At 60.0% G+C, this 14,866-nt stretch overlaps 2 protein-coding genes across 2 annotated transcripts in view; one reads left to right on the forward strand and one right to left on the reverse strand.

The window, feature by feature from the left end:
• The window catches only part of NPLOC4 (NPL4 homolog, ubiquitin recognition factor), a 65,075-nt gene extending 60,848 nt beyond the window's left edge, over positions 1-4,227 (reverse strand). Inside the window, exons 1-2 of the mRNA XM_041725275.1 lie at positions 4,086-4,227; positions 61-141 (exon numbers count right to left, since the gene is read on the reverse strand). Of these exons, the coding sequence (XP_041581209.1) occupies positions 61-141; positions 4,086-4,100 (96 nt within the window). The 5' untranslated portion in view covers positions 4,101-4,227. The remainder of the gene's footprint in view (positions 1-60; positions 142-4,085) is intronic.
• A 5,805-nt stretch (positions 4,228-10,032) lies between these two features.
• On the forward strand, positions 10,033-14,412 carry TSPAN10 (tetraspanin 10). The gene is made up of 3 exons (XM_041726061.1): positions 10,033-10,163; positions 11,522-12,105; positions 13,128-14,412. The coding sequence occupies exons 1-3, from the start codon at positions 10,128-10,130 to the stop codon at positions 13,483-13,485; spliced, it is 978 nt and encodes a 325-aa protein (XP_041581995.1). The 5' UTR covers positions 10,033-10,127; the 3' UTR covers positions 13,486-14,412.
• Positions 14,413-14,866: the final 454 nt, after the last annotated feature.

Consider the following 14,866-nt stretch of genomic DNA (forward strand, 5'->3'; position numbering starts at 1 on the left):
GTAGAGATGGAAGGGAGTAACAGCGGAGGGTAACAGTGCAAACACCCAAGCCACAGCTACCTTTTTCAAAAATGCTGCAGCTGTTTCTCTCTTTGTGGCTGTGATCCGCTTCACCCCGTCTGGGGACTGGACACGAATTATCTGTCACAAATGAAACAAGGTGGTTACTGCACAGACTAGTAAGTTCCTGACCTATTACTAAGACTAACATCTGAGGTCTTTCAGCAGCTGGGTCACGGAAACTTAGAGCCAAGCCTCGCCCTTTCCCATGGAACACCCAAGCAGCAGCAGAGGTATGAGATTCATCAACATATGTGAAGAGACTACCGCCCGGCCTCTCAACTCCAGGTCATTTCACTCAGAAAAACTTTTAACCATATCTACAAGAAATATATGTGAAACACTTAAACTTTCTCTTCAGATTTACAAAAACAACACAACAGCAAAAAATTAAAAAAAAAAAAAAAACTATTCATGAATCATGAACGACTGGGCTCTTTACAAAAAAAGATCTCAAAAAAAAAAAAAAAAAAAAAACAAAAAACAAAAAACAAAAAACAAAAAAAAAAAAAGATCTCACTTTGGGGGCGCCTGGCTCAGTCAGTGAACCATCCAACTCTGGATCTCAGGGCTGTGAGTTCAAGTTCCATACTGGGTATAAAGATTACTTTAAAGATAAATAAATAAAAATTTTAAACACAACAATTAAAAATAAAAAAGATCTCACTTTGTTCTAGAATCTACATGCAAAAATTAGAATGATCTAAAAGAATCATAGGATAGCTTCTCATTTGTTATTTTTAATAGAAAAACTAAAAGAAAAGAGATAAAGGTGTATAACATTGTGATAAATGTAGCAGGGTTTTATAAACTTTTTTTTTTTAAGATTTTATTTATTTATTCCTGAGACACAGAGAGAGGCAGAGACACAGAGGGAGAAGCAGGCTCCATGCAGGGAGCCCAATGCGGGGACTCGATCCCAGGACCCCAGGATCACGACCTAAGCCGAAGGCAGACACTCAACCACTGAGTCACCCAGGTGTCCCTACATATTTTTATGGCAAGCCTGTAGCAATCGGCAGGCCTGGAACACTGCATGAAGAGAGCCTCCCATTCCAACTGGATTTTCATGCAGGTCAAAGTCCTTGGGAAGGTGAGTTCCTATGCCTGGCCCACTAGGCAAGTTCCTACTGTCAGGGAGCAAGAAAAGGATTGCCCAGCAACGCCCTGCAAACAGATGGACTAGGCTCCAAAACCTGAGGGGTGGGAGAAAAGAAAGGCAGCAACACACCACTAAGTACTTGTGGTGGCTTCTCAGCAATTACTACACTGTACACTATACCAAAAACAACACTTAAAAAAAAAAAAAAAAAACCTCTATGCGTGAAAAATGTCACAAGCTATTGTTTTTAAAAAAAGATTTTCGGTGGGGCACCTGGCTTGCTCAGTCAGTGGAACCTGAAACTCCTGGTCTTAGAATTGTGGGTTCAAGCCCCACGTTGAATGTAGAGATTACGTAAAAATAAAACCTTAAAAGAACAGAATCTAAAAAAAAAAATTTCACTGACACACAATAGCTCTTGATCCACTGTCTGCTTTTATCAAACAAGATTAATCTAGATTTTCCTAAATTAGTTTGAATTTCTCATTTTCTACTAACTTTCATTGGACTGAAAAGGCTTTGCTCTGATAGTGTTCTCAAGATTCTATTTTGAATAATCCTTAGAAATCCCAATTATTAAGGCATAAAATATCTTTTCTGCTTTTTTTTTTTTTTTTTTAAGATTTTACTTATTTAGGGATCCATGGGTGGCGCAGCGGTTTGGCGCCTGCCTTTGGCCCAGGGCGTGATCCTGGAGACCCTGGATCGAATCCCACATCAGGCTTCCGGTGCATGGAGCCTGCTTCTCTCTCTGCCTCTCTCTCTCTCTCTCTGTGACTATCATAAGTAAATTTAAAAAATTAAAAAAAAAAAAGATTTTACTTATTTAATCATGAGAGACACACAGACACAGGTAGAGGGAGAAGCAGGCTCCATGCAGGGAGCCCGACATGGGACTCGAGCCCAGGACTCCAGGATCACGCCCTGGGCCGAAGGCAGGCGCTAAACCGCTGAGCCACCCGGGCTGCCCTTCTTTTTGCTTCTTAACTACATCTGCTTAACTTTCTCACTCATCAGTGAGGAATACAAATACAAATTCTTCTTTTACCCTTCTCTCTGGATTCGACACCTAGAAAAACGTCTTCATCGCACACAGCATGGGCACTCGCCAAGTAATCCATTTCTGAAATCTGTGTCCCACACTACGACACGTTTAACGAGAGCTCGGCTTCTCTGTGGGAGATTTTGTGACCGTTCCCTTGTTCACTCGGGACCAAGAGCCTGACACTCCACTCCTTGAGGAGTTAAAGGTCCAGGTTTCCCAGGTTTCCAGAGGGTTCTAAAGCTTAAGAAATCATCCTGTTTGAGGATGTACAACAGGGCATAGCAGCCCTGGTTTGTCGACTGAATCCAGGATTTACCTACCTACCAAACATAGTTTGTACTGAGGTGAGTTCTCGCCCGGTGTCTGACACGGGCTACAGCATAAAAAACACTCCAAGACCTGGCAACATGGACACGTAGGCTCCTGGTGACTTGGGTTTCGCTACTTATAAGAAAATGAGCCCAGAATACTTCTTGGTATCATAAAAATCAGTTACCTGCAGACAATCTCTCCTACAGAAGAATTTGAGGACAGCCAATGCTGTCAGTAAGCACCTCGCCTTGTATACTTACGAGCAGAAAAACAGCCTTTTCTAAAACAACTCATTGGTCTGTGGCTACTTGAATCAAAAGTATTACAGCGGGGAACCCCTGGGTGGCTCAGCGGCTTAGGGCCTGCCTGTGGCCCAGGGCGTGATCCTGGAGACCAGGGATCGAGTCCCACGTCGGGCTCCCTGCACGGAGCCTGCTTCTCCCTCTGCCTGTGTCTGCCTCTCTCTCTGTGTGTCTTTCATGAATAAATAAATAAAGTATTTAAAAAAGAAAAAAAGTATTACAGCAAAGCCCCCCCCGCCCAGGGACGGGGGGTGGGGGGCTCAGTGGTTGAGCATCTGCCTTCAGCCCAGGGCGTGACCCCCGGGGCCCTGGACCGAGTCCCACATCGGGCTCCCTGCGTGGAGCCTGCTTCTCCCTCTGCCTGGGTCTCTGCCTCTCTCTCTCTCTGCCTTTCATGAATAGATAAATAAAATGTTAAAAAAAAAAAAAAAAAAGAAAGAAAGAAAGAAAAAAGGAAATCTTATTCTAAAAGGAGTTCCTTTCTCTGAAGTTTGTCTTGGGCCATTTGTTCCCTCCAGTCCTGTCCAGGCTGGGGAACGCGGAGGAGACTCCGGGGCCCCTGGAGGCTGGGGGAGGGGGAGGGGAGCGGGAAGGCCTTAAATTCCGAGACCCCAGGAGGGAGCCCAGCGGCCCGCCGGCCGGGAGCGGGAGGGACTTGCCACCTGCCGGGCTCCCCCCCAGATCCCAGGAGCTCCTCGACGTCAGCCCAGATTCCGTGCGACGGCCGAGCGGAGGCTTTCCCAGCCACATTTCCTTGTGAAAGGGAACCTGGCACAAGTAAACGCGGGGCTGTGCGGGTCCGGGGTTTTGTTTTCTCCTTTTCGCTGAGTTCCTTCACTTCACTGGGGGGGGGGGGGGGGGCAGGGCGCTCCCTAACTCCGGGAGAGGAGCGAGGTCAACCCTCGGAACGCGCCCCCTGCGCACACGGAGCTGTCACTGTCCGAGCGGCACAGGGGTCGCGGCCGGTCCCCAGCCCCGGTGCCCAGCCCCGCGCCCGCACGGCCGTGGACACAGCGCTGCCCGCGGGGACTCGAGCCCCGGCCCGACCCCGGCCCGACCCCGGCCCCGACGCGGCCCGCAGGAGCCCGCAGGAGCCCGCAGGAGCCCGCAGGAGCCCGGGCGGCGGGAGGGGCCGCGGCCGGGCCGGGAGCGGGGCGGGGGCCGAGGCGGGGGCCGGGGCCGGGGGCGGGGGCGGGCCGCCGCCCCACAGGCCGCGCCGGTAAATCTGCTGCCTCATCCCGGCGCCCGCTCCCGCCCCACTCACGATGCTCTCGGCCATGGCGGCCGCTCCCGTCTCCGGGCTCGGGCCCCGGGCCGCCGCCGCCGCCGCCTGCCGCCCCGCGGGCCTCGCAGCCCCGGCCCCGGCCTCAGCCCCGGCCTCCCGCCGCCGCCGCCACCGCCGCTCCAGCTTCGCCGCCGCCGCCGCCGCCGCCGCGCGACGTCCGGCGCCTCGTCCAACGCGCTCCGCCGGCTGCGCGGCCCCGAACCCGAGTTCCGGCGCTCCAACGGCCCGCGCATGCGCACACCCGGCGGCCGCGAGCCCGCGGGGGGGGCGGGGAGCAGGCGGGGGAGGGGCAGGCGGGGGAGGGGCAGGCGGGGGAGGGGCAGGCGGGGGAGGGGCAGGCGGGGGAGGGGGAGGAGAGAGAAGACGGAGTGGGGGGGGACAGACGCGGGGGGGGGGTGGGGGGCGGGAGACCACGGGGGGGGAACAAGGGGGGGCAGACAGGGGAGGGCGGGAGACGGGGGGGGGGGGGGACAGACGGGGTGGGGAAGGACAGGCAGTGGAGGGGCAGAGGGGAGGGGGAGCAGCACGGGGTGCAGACGGGGGAGGGGCAGATGGGGAAGGGAGAGTAGACGGAGTGGGGGGGACACACGAGTGGGGGGGACAGACGGGGGAACAGATGGGAGGGGGCGGGAGATGGGGGGGACAGACGGGGGAGGGACAGTCGGGAGGGGGCGGGAGACCAGGCAGGGGTGGAGGGGGACCGACGGGGGGGGGGAGGGGGGGCCAAGGGGGAGAACAGACGGGGGAGGGGCGGATGGGGGAGGGGCAGATGGGGAAGGGAGAGTAGACAGTGGGGGGGAAAAGACAGGGGAACTGATGGGAGGGGGCGGGAGATGGGGGTGATGAGCTGAGCGGGGGGGGGGGGGGGGGGGGCAGATAGGGGAGGGGCAGACAACGGAGGGGGGAGAGGAGAGAGTAGATGGAATGGGGGGGACAGACAGGGGGCGGGGAGCAGACAGTGGGGGAGTGGGGGGGACAGACGAGGGGGTGGTAAGGAGAGTAGAGACAGAGTTGGGGGGGCAGATGGGGGGAACAGACTGGGGAGGAGCAGCGAGAGGGAGGGCAGCAGAGGAGCAGATGGGGGAAGAGGAGGCGGAGAAGGGGGGAAGACAGGGGTGGGCAGGTGGAGGAGGGGAGTAGAGGGAGGGAGGTACAGCTAGGGAGGGGTGGGGGCACAGGGGGTTGGGAGACCAGACTGGTGGGTGGGGATGGGAGGAAGGAGGGAGGAGCAGATAGAGAGGGGTGGGAGGCAGATGGCTGAGGGGAGGGGGCGGGGTGGGGACCAGACTGGAGAGGCCAGCAGAGGGATGGGGAGCAGATGGGGAGGTGTGGGGGGATGGAGGAGACAGTCGGGGTTGGGGGGGGCAGATTGAGTAGGAGACCAGTGGGTTGGGGGGGCAGATGGAGAGAGGAGGGAGTACGCCAGGGAATATGACATTGTTTATGAAAATCCAGGCAAGGCAGGAAAACGGAATTTAACTGCATTTTAGGAGTTGTGTGTCGGCCTTCAGCTCAGGTCATGATCTCGGGGTCCTGGGGCTCCCTCCCCAGCAGGGAGTCTGCTTCTCCCTCTCCCTTGCCCCTGTGCTCTCTCAAGCTCCCCTCTCTATCTCAAATAAAAATAAAATCTTTTAAAATAAGTAAAGAGGGGGGATCCCTAGGTGGCACAGCGGTTTGGCGCCTGCCTTTGGCCCAGGGCGCGATCCTGGAGACCCGGGATCGAATACCACGTCCGGCTCCCGGTGCATGGAGCCTGCTTCTCCCTCTGCCTGTGTCTCTGCCTCTCTCTCTCTGTCTGATGACTATCATAAATAAATAAAAATTTAAAAAAAAATAAAATAAAATAAGTAAAGAGGGACGCCTGGGAGGCTCAGTGGTTGAGCGGCTGCCTTTGGCTAAGGGTGTGATCCTGGTCTCCGTATCGAGTCCCACATCGGGCTCCCCACAGGGAGCCTGCTTCTCCCTCTGTCTGGGTCTCTGTCTCTCATAAATGGATAAAGTCTTTTAATAAATCAATCAATAAATCAATCAATAAATAAATAAATACATACTGCATTTCAGGGCAATGTTCCCTGGCCACAGAGAGGTAGTGTCCTACAAAACACTGTCGTGGCTCACAAGCCACCAACCTACCCGCAGGCCTCATGCTTGGGTCCGGCTAGTTGTCATCCCTGCTCCTGCTCCAGGCCCTGCGAGGTTCTGTGACCTTGCCCATGCCCATGACTGTGGGGGAAAGCCACCAAAATGTCCATGGGGCCAAAGTCTACGTGGTTTTTTGTTTTTTTTAGATTTTATTTATTTATTCATGAGAGACAGAGGCAGAGACACAGGCAGAGGGAGAAGCAGGCTCCATGCAGGGAGCCCGACGTGGGACTGGATCCAGGGTCTCCAGGATCAGGCCCTGAGCCGAAGGCGGCGCTAACCCGCCGAGCCCCCCGGGCTGCCCAGTCTATGTGTTTTAACCCCAGGGCTCCCCTCCAGCTCGCCTTTGTGTATCTCGTGTGCCGCAAAAGTTAGGACGTTATCACCCTCATTTCCTCCCCATCCTCCTACCGTTTGACAATATCAGTGTTCACAACACGACATGTTCTGTGACCTCAGTTTTAGGGAAGAGGTCATGTGCCTCCTCAGCCCATCCTCCAATATTTGCTTGTCTATTTGGGTGTGGGGGCAAATGCTGGGGATGGAGCAGGAACCGGGGAGCCCCTGCCCCAGTGGAATCTATGTGTAAACACATGAAACATGTAAGTGTGCAACGTCTGGTCGCCGGCAACTGCTGCAGCGGAGGGGACAGAGGGTGACAGCGGCTATTTTAATTTTAAATAAGACGGTCAAGAAAGATCTCTCTGAGGGCGTGAGGTGTGAGCACGTCCCAGAAGAGTGACACAGGACAAGAGGGAAGCATCTGCAAAGGCCTTGCACCGCCCCCAGGGCCCTGCAAAAGCACTGGGTTCTCCAGGAACAGCAAGGCGTGCAGAGGGCAGGGGGGGACTGGGCCCAAGAACCGGGTGGGACGCGGAAAGGCCTCTGGGCGCTAGTCTCAGTGTGTCATATTTGAAGGCCTTTGGAGGGGTGACGGCAAAGGAGGTTCTCCGTTGTGTTTCAGACGGATTCTCTGGAGGCTGGAGGGACAGGAGACCAGGGAGAGGCAGGAAGAGAGGCCGGGGTGGGTGCTGAGGAGGCAGCGAGACCCAGCCGCAAGACCGGGACACCGGCCTCCGACTGGCCGACACGCGTCCTTCCACTGTCGCTTTCCCCCTCTTCCTTTACAGAGCGGCCTCTGGTCTCGCTGCTTCTCTTCTACCCAAACATGTCCATCCTGCAGAGGGCAAGTCGCCCTCTTCTACCTGAGGTCTCCTGGCACCCCCAGGAGTGAGCCTGCGCGGTGACAGGTTCCCCCCCCCCCCCACCTCTTCAGCCCTTCGTGGTACCGGGAGGCTCTGCCGCTGACTCTGCTGACGTCGCATCAGCGGCCGCGCTGCGAGGACGGCCACCGCACAATCCCCCAGGCTCCAGAGTGGAGATTTATTTCTCTTCTCAGGGTTCTGGAGACTGGAAGTTGCGAGCACGGTGACAGGCAGCCGGGACTCTCGGGGGGCGCTCCCCTGGGCCACAGGCCGCTGCGCCCGAGCATCTCAAGTGTCCCTGGCATCTGCCAGTGCGGCCCAGTTTCCTCTGGCCTCGTTTGAAGTTGGCGACCTCTTGAAGGGCCGCTCTCCAAGTCACCTTCTGAGGTTCTGGGGTTTGGGGCCTCAACATGTGGGTGCGAGGGAATCAGTCCAGCCCCTCAGCGGGGTGGGGGCTGTAGTTTGATTCGTTGTCGCCCAGTGTCAGGACGGAGCGAGCGGAGCTGGAGAGGTGACTGGCGTCGCCCGAGACCCTGGCGGTGGAGCTGGGGGCAGGCACCCAGGGGTCCGGGTGGGCCGCTTCCGTGGACAGGCGAGCGGGGGCTGCCAGAAACCTTTCCCATCTCTCCCCTTCCTCTTTTATTTAATTAACATGAACCCCACGCAGCATGCGGCCAACCATCTTTGAACAATTCAGTGGCATTTGGTGCTGTCACGATCGGTGTCGTGCAAGCACCTCCTGTATCTACTTCCCAAACGTTCCCCTCACCCCCCCCCCGAGGGACACCCCACCACCCCACCCCCATTCAGCGCCGCCCCCAGGGCCTGGCACCCACCCATCCTCGTCCGTCCGTCTCTACAGATTTACCGACTCTGAGCATCTCACGTCAGCGGAATGACAGGGACGTGGACGTGGCGGCTGGCTTCTTTCACTGCTGACGGTTTCCCATCCACGGCGGCGTGGCAGCTGTCAGAGCGCCTTTCGACGGCTGGAATCATTCCACTGGGTGGACAGAGCACATTTTGACTTTCCATCCTTTGTGGATTGACGTCAGGGGCTTGCCACCTTTTGGCAATTGTGGATAACGCTGCCGTGAACATGTGCGTCTATGTACTTGAGTCCCCATTTTCATGTCTTTGGGGCGCAGCCAACTCTTCACCCTCCTTTGCTGGCTCCCCAGCTCTGACCACCATAAAAAATCACATATATTCACGTCTCTGTTGGCTCCCTCGATGACTTCCTCTTCACCCGAGGTGAGCTCCTGCTGACTAGGGTCTTCGGCCGCGGCTCAGCACGCTCCCTGACACAGATCACTGATCCACTGTCCGTCATCTATCGTATAACCGTACGTCTATTGTAAATCCGTTGTCACCATAAGTCTGTGAAGTGAGCTCCTCCAAAACTTAGTGACTTAACACAATGGCCAGTTACTACCCACCCACCCTGGTCCTGCGGGTCAGGAATTGAGGCTGGGCCCCGTTGGGTGGTTGTCATGTGGGAAGCTGGGGCGGGGGGCAGGGGCATGAAGCAAGAACGCAAATCACAAATCATCACAAAATATGGTAAGTCGTGCCCCAAAAGCCCCGGGGAAGAGGGGAGGCCCCTGCTTGCTGGGCAGGATGTGATCTGGAACTGGACACAGGGAGGAGATTTCGGGGGACGAACAAGGTCGAGGGCGCGAGAGCCAGCAAGCAGCCCGTGAGGCTGGATTGTAAGGTGGAGGGTCAAGTGAGGAAGTGCCTGGGGCTCGAATGTCAAACAGAAGAAGCACCAGGGGGAGAGGATGGCGAAGGCAGACTGGGCATGTGGCATCGCGCAGGAGGTTCCCCCTTTCTCCTGCCATGAAAACGTGCGGAGGGTCCCTCTGCGACCTCCAAAGAGCCCCGCAAGCCAATGACTGCCATTCGTGTCACAACCTCCCACCTCCCAAAGCAACGAGGGAGGCATGGAGAGGTGTGTGCCCCTGTGTTCGAGCCCTGGCGTGGGTGGGGATCTGCTCGGAGCCTTCCCTCCCACCGCCGTCCAAGCCAAGGAGAGAGGACAGGACAGGGTCACAGAGCCTTGAGCAGCCCTGTGTGCGGGGCACCTGCGTGGCCCGGAGCCTTCAAGCGCTAGGACACGTGACGATGGTTGTGACCAAGTCCTGCCCGTGAGAAGAGAAACTTGGAAGGAGGGAGGACCCGCGTACCTCAAAACCAGGAAGGATGTGATCTGGCCAGTGGACCCTGTCTCATTCTTACAGGGAATAAGCTGGGGGTAACGCGTTTAACTGCTGGCGGGTCTCCCAGGATTATTTCTGTGATCTGGCTCTCAGGGGTGAGCTGATGGAGCAGACGCTGGACCTGCCAGGCCGAGGCCCACACTGGGGCCCTGCAGTGGTGGCCACCAGGTGACAGGGGAGCCCACCCCCGTCATGCCTGCACAGGGCTTCAGGGAATCCACAGCAAGGCTGCAATCTGCGCTCAAGAAGAAGGACGGGCTGTGTCTCAACAAGCAGAAGCTGTCCTAAGCCCTAAAACGTGATGCCTCACATGATCGGGTCGTGACTGTGGCGCCCCGCTTCAGCTCACAGCCCAGCGGCCCTGGGCCGCACAGCTCGCAGGGCGGCCGGGGAACGGGCAGCGTGCAGCTGGAGACACCAGGGGGGGGACAGCACACCTGTCCTTGTGGAGGATGGAGGGCGGGGAAAGGAGCCCCTTGCTGTCCCAGGTAAGCCAGTGCCCTGGGGGCCTCTGCCCCCCATTGGGAATGTCTCCACCTCGGAGGACCCTGGCCCCAGGTCCCACCCTGAGCCTGGCCGAGGGCTGGGGCTAGCCGGTAGGTGGACACCCAGAGGAGCTGACATCAGGATGGGGGTTTTACTGGCCAGGTGCCTTATCCTCACCCAGCACCTTGCTGCAGCTCTGAACCGTTTCCTGCCCTGGCCCCTGAGCTCGCTGGCGGGGGGGGGGGGGGGGAGGGCGTGCTGAGGGCAGCACATGGCCAGCGGGCGGTGCCCGTTGGGGCCTTCGGGGCCTCCACCTGTCCTGCCCAGCCCCCGCTGCTGCCTGTGGACTGGAGGGCTCTGCTCGGTGCTGAAGGCCCCCCTGCCCCCCCCCAGGCTGGGCTGGCACCAGCGGCCTGGCCTTGTGCTCCTCCTGCCCGTTGGGGTCTGGGCGGGGGGGAATCCTCCTGTGCTCCAGGTGCCCAGTGAAGAGGATTCCAGGCGGAGGGGGCCGGGGGTGCAGGCGGCTCGCTGCTGGTCAGCTGGCTTGGCGTGGAAGCCCTGCCCGAGGTGGGGCCACAGCGGCCTAGATCTCCCAGATTTCGGGGGCAGCCGTGCCTCTCCTCCCTGCAGGGGGACGACTGAAGTCTCTGAGGGCTGGGAGGGGGTGGGGGGGATTTGAAATTGAGATTGACCACGTAGGGCCCAAGCTGGCAGACCTTCTCGCGGCTTCCGCAGACCCCAGCCGTGGGCCGCTCCTCCGCGGGCGGCCGTCCTCTACTCCCCACACTTGGTACAACCAGCGCGGCCGGGCGCGGCCGGGGGTCCTGCTCAGGGCCAGCCCGGGCCCCTTCCGGCGGCCCCGCGAGCCTGGCGGGCGCAGCCGTACGTGCAGCTCGGCGCTCAGAGCGTGGCGCCGACGGAGGGGTCCTGGCCGCTGGCTGGCCTGACGGGGGACGCACACGGCGCTGTCACCGGGGCCAGCCCTTCCTGGCGGGCCTCGGCCTCGTGGCGGGGTGGGGGAGCCCCCCCTGGACTGGCGGGGTGGGGGAGCCCCCCTGGACTGATGCTCTGGCTGCCACGTGCCTGGGGCCCACGGCCTCCACGCTCAGAGGGCAGAAGGGCCGGGCGTGTGCTCGCGGACACCTGCGGCCCAGGATCGCCTTGCTTGGCGTCCACCGTGAACGGGCCCTCTGGCGCCTGGCGGGGCGGGACACGCCCGCTGGAGCCTCCCCGGCCGCCCCAGGCCTCTGAGCCTCTTCCCCGCTGCCAGGCCCCGACACCTGGCCACCAGCAGGTCACCTGCCTGTGAAGTATCACGTCGCGCCTGAGGTCTCCCTGTCTGTTCCTCGTTCCTCCACAGGGCGCTGGGTGCCGGGCCCTCCCCGGGAGCAGCCCACTCACCTCACGCCGCCCGGGGCCGGCACCCCGAGAGGACCAGGTCTGGCGGGCAGGCGCTGGGGGCGAGCCGGCCTCCCCTCTCCCCTTGGGAAGCAGCTGCCTGAAGTACCTGACCTTCCTGTTCAACTTCGTCTTCTCTCTGCTTGGTCTGCTGGCCCTGGCCGTCGGGCTCTGGGGCTTGGCAGTCAAGGGGCCCCTGGGGAGTGGTGGGGCGGCCCTGCCCAGAGACCCCATGCTGGGGCTGGCGCTGGGGGGGCTGGCGGTCGGCGCAGTGAGCCTGGCAGGCTGCCTGGGTGCCCTCTGTGAGAACGCCTGCCTGCTGCACTGCTTCTCTGGGGGTCTCCTCGCCTTCCTGCTGCTGGAAGCTGTGCTGGGTGCCCTGCTGGTGGCCCTGTGGGGCCCACTGCAGGACGGCCTGGAGTACACCCTGCGTGCGGCCGTCGCCCACTATCAGGATGACCCCGACCTGCACTTCCTCATCGACCAGGTACAGCGTGGGCTGCAGTGCTGTGGGGCGTCTTCCTACCAGGACTGGACGAGGAACATGTGAGTCCCAGAGGCCATGGGGCAGGCGCGGCAGGTGCGGGGGGCAGTCCCTGGCGGTCAACAGGCCACACCCGTGTACACCCACATGGATACAGCCGCTGGCACACGAGTGTGCACACACACGCACATACACACACTCAGGCCCAGGCCAAGCCCCCCCTCGGGTTTTTGCCCCCTCCAACCAGGACCAGGTAGACAGGGATCTTAGTGGGAGGCTGAGCCCGCAGACTAGGAAGTGGGGAGTGCTTTCGGTGAGGTCGTCATGCAAAACGTCTGAATGTCAAGTGAACTTAGGCTCTTGGGGACATCACTGTGGACTCCACAGGTCTCCCTCCACGGTGTGTGTCTGTGCATGTGGGTGTGTGTCTGTTGTGTGCATGCGTGTATCTGTGCATGTGTGTGCATCTTGCGTGTGCATGTGTGTCTCTTGTGCACGTGTCTGTGTGTCCATGCATGTCTGTGCATGTGTGTGTGTGTCTAGGTCTGTGTCTGCATGCGTGTCTGTGTGTCCGTGTGTCTGTACACGTGTCTGTGTCGTGTCTCTGTCTGTGTGTCTGTAAGCATTGTCTATTTAGGAACACGGCACGGTATGTTTTTACATTCTGCTTGAGGACAACTGACACGAGTAGTGGAGTCATATAGACACCTGAGAACCAGCCACCAGTACCCAACAGTCACTAAAAAGTGCCAGGCATTCTAGAAGCATCCATGTGGCCTTCTCGTTGGTGGGCCGTGTGTGACTGGACCGTGGCAGCCCCCGTGGTGTCAGGAAGGGTCCTTGCTTGGCGGGGCCCACTCTTCCGGGAGACGAGAGCTTGTGTGTGAGGTTGGGCGGGGGCGAGCCTGCGTGTGCAGAGGCCGCCGCGCGCAGGACAAACCGTAGGAAGTGGGGCATCGAGTGCACAAGCCCGCGTGTGCGCATGCGAGTGTCTGTGTGGCTGCGGCGGTTTGAAGGGCAGGTAAGGGGCACCCGCCTGGGCACTGGGCCCCGCCCGCAGAGTGAGGCCCCTGTGCCCTCACAGGCACTTTAACTGCAGCTCCCCGGGAGCCCAGGCCTGCAGCCTTCCCGCCTCCTGCTGCATCCGCCCCAGGGAAGACGGGGCGGCCGTCAGCGACCCGTGTGGCCTCGGAGCTCTGGGCCTGGACCAGGAGGCCGCTCAGAGGGTGGTACATCTGCAGGGCTGTGGCCCCCCGTTGCGAGGGTGGCTCCGCAGGAGCGTCCGGACCGCCGGTGTCTATGTGGTCGCAGTCGTCGCAGTCCAGGGGGCCGAGCTCCTGTTGGCCGCCCAGCTGCTGAGGGCCCTGGCGGTCCGCAAGGGGGCGCTGCAGAGCCCCAGAACCGCGGGGACGGGGGCGCCCAGGGAGAGGCCCCCTGCCTAAGTGGCCCGGCTGGCCCAGGGCTCACATCCCAGCAGGACACCCAGGGAAGGCGTCGAGTCACCATGCGCAGCCGAGACCCCTGGTCTCCTCCACCTGCTGTGCCTCCCGCCCCCCCAGGGCCCCTTTCTCTGAGGACAGGGCATGTCCACCTCCTTCCTGGTTCCCTCAACCCTGCTAGGGTGAGCCCCCTGCCACCACCTGATGTCATACTCTTTTGGAGACTTTTGTCCTCAGCCCCTGAGCCAGGCACGCCCCCGCCCTGCCCCGCCCACACCCCTGAGGCCTGGTAAGCCGAGCCTGCCCCCCCGCCCCCCCCATGAGGGCTGTGGGGATACGGGGCCTGGCCAGTGGGGAGGGCACGCGGCTGCCGAGACTGGATGACACCCCGTCAGGCCTCCACCTCTCTGCCCTGACCGTCACCTCCGACCCCCGCCCGAGGCTCTAAGCCCCCCAGATGCCTGCCGCTGAGGCCCAGCCCTGTGGCCCCGCTCCCCTACCACCAGCCGGCCTTTTCCCGTGTGGTGGCCGGAAGCAAGACCCAGGCGGGAATAAACTTTCGTGAGATGCATGGCTCATACGGTAAATGGCACCAGTCTCAAGCGGGCAGCGTGGGGACTCTTCCCGACGTGAACATGGGGACCCGAGGCAGGGTCAGGGGCCCACGGCAGCAGGCTGCTCTCCCTCCTCCCCGTGGCCACCCCGGCTGGCCTTCAGCACCTTCGGTTACTGTGAGTTTTTCTGGCTTTCACATAAATGGGATCACAGAGAGCCCTTGCCAAGAATCACCGTCTGGTCCCTGCGGGATGAAGACACCCCACAGGGATCCCTGGGTGGTGCAGCGGTTTGGCGCCCGTCTTTGGCCCGGGGCGCGATCCTGGAGACCCGGGATCGAATCCCACATCGGGCTCCTGGTGCGTGGAGCCTGCTTCTCCCTCTGCCTGTGTCTCTGCCTCTCTCTCTGTGTGACTATCATAAATAAATAAAATTAAAAAAAAAAAAAAAAGACACCCCACAAATGCCCCTGGTCTATGTGGACACACACTTGGGTGGCTTCCAGGTGGCAACTGCTGCTGGGGACAGTTTCACCAGGCCTGTGCGTGCAGGTGCGCCCGATTCCCCAGGGTGTGGCGTCCAGGTGGGGGGGGACTGCGGGGTCACTGGTGGGCACCTGTCCAGCCGCAGTGGACATCCAAGGACGGGCTGGCTGGGCCACTTGGCTGACTGCCCACTCTCCCTGCACCTGTCCCCTCACCTGGGCGGCACGGCTGCACTCTCCCCCTCCCAGCCTCACCAGTGCTGCCCGGCCCCCGACCCCCGGCCCCTGACCCCCACCACCCCCCGACCCCACCGGCCAGGCTCTGCATCTAACGGGTCTCCCTCC

This window comes from Vulpes lagopus, chromosome 12, assembly GCF_018345385.1.
Source record: "Vulpes lagopus strain Blue_001 chromosome 12, ASM1834538v1, whole genome shotgun sequence".
Taxonomy (NCBI): Eukaryota; Metazoa; Chordata; class Mammalia; order Carnivora; family Canidae; genus Vulpes; species Vulpes lagopus.

Excerpts from the sequence above, each read along its gene's own strand:
- TSPAN10 (XM_041726061.1), top strand. The coding sequence starts at position 10,128 with ATGGAGGGCGGGGAAAGGAGCCCCTTGCTGTCCCAG. Across the intron at positions 10,164-11,521 it reads GGAGCCCCTTGCTGTCCCAG|GGCGCTGGGTGCCGGGCCCT; the intron begins GTAAGCCAGTGC and ends GTTCCTCCACAG. Across the intron at positions 12,106-13,127 it reads CAGGACTGGACGAGGAACAT|GCACTTTAACTGCAGCTCCC; the intron begins GTGAGTCCCAGA and ends GTGCCCTCACAG.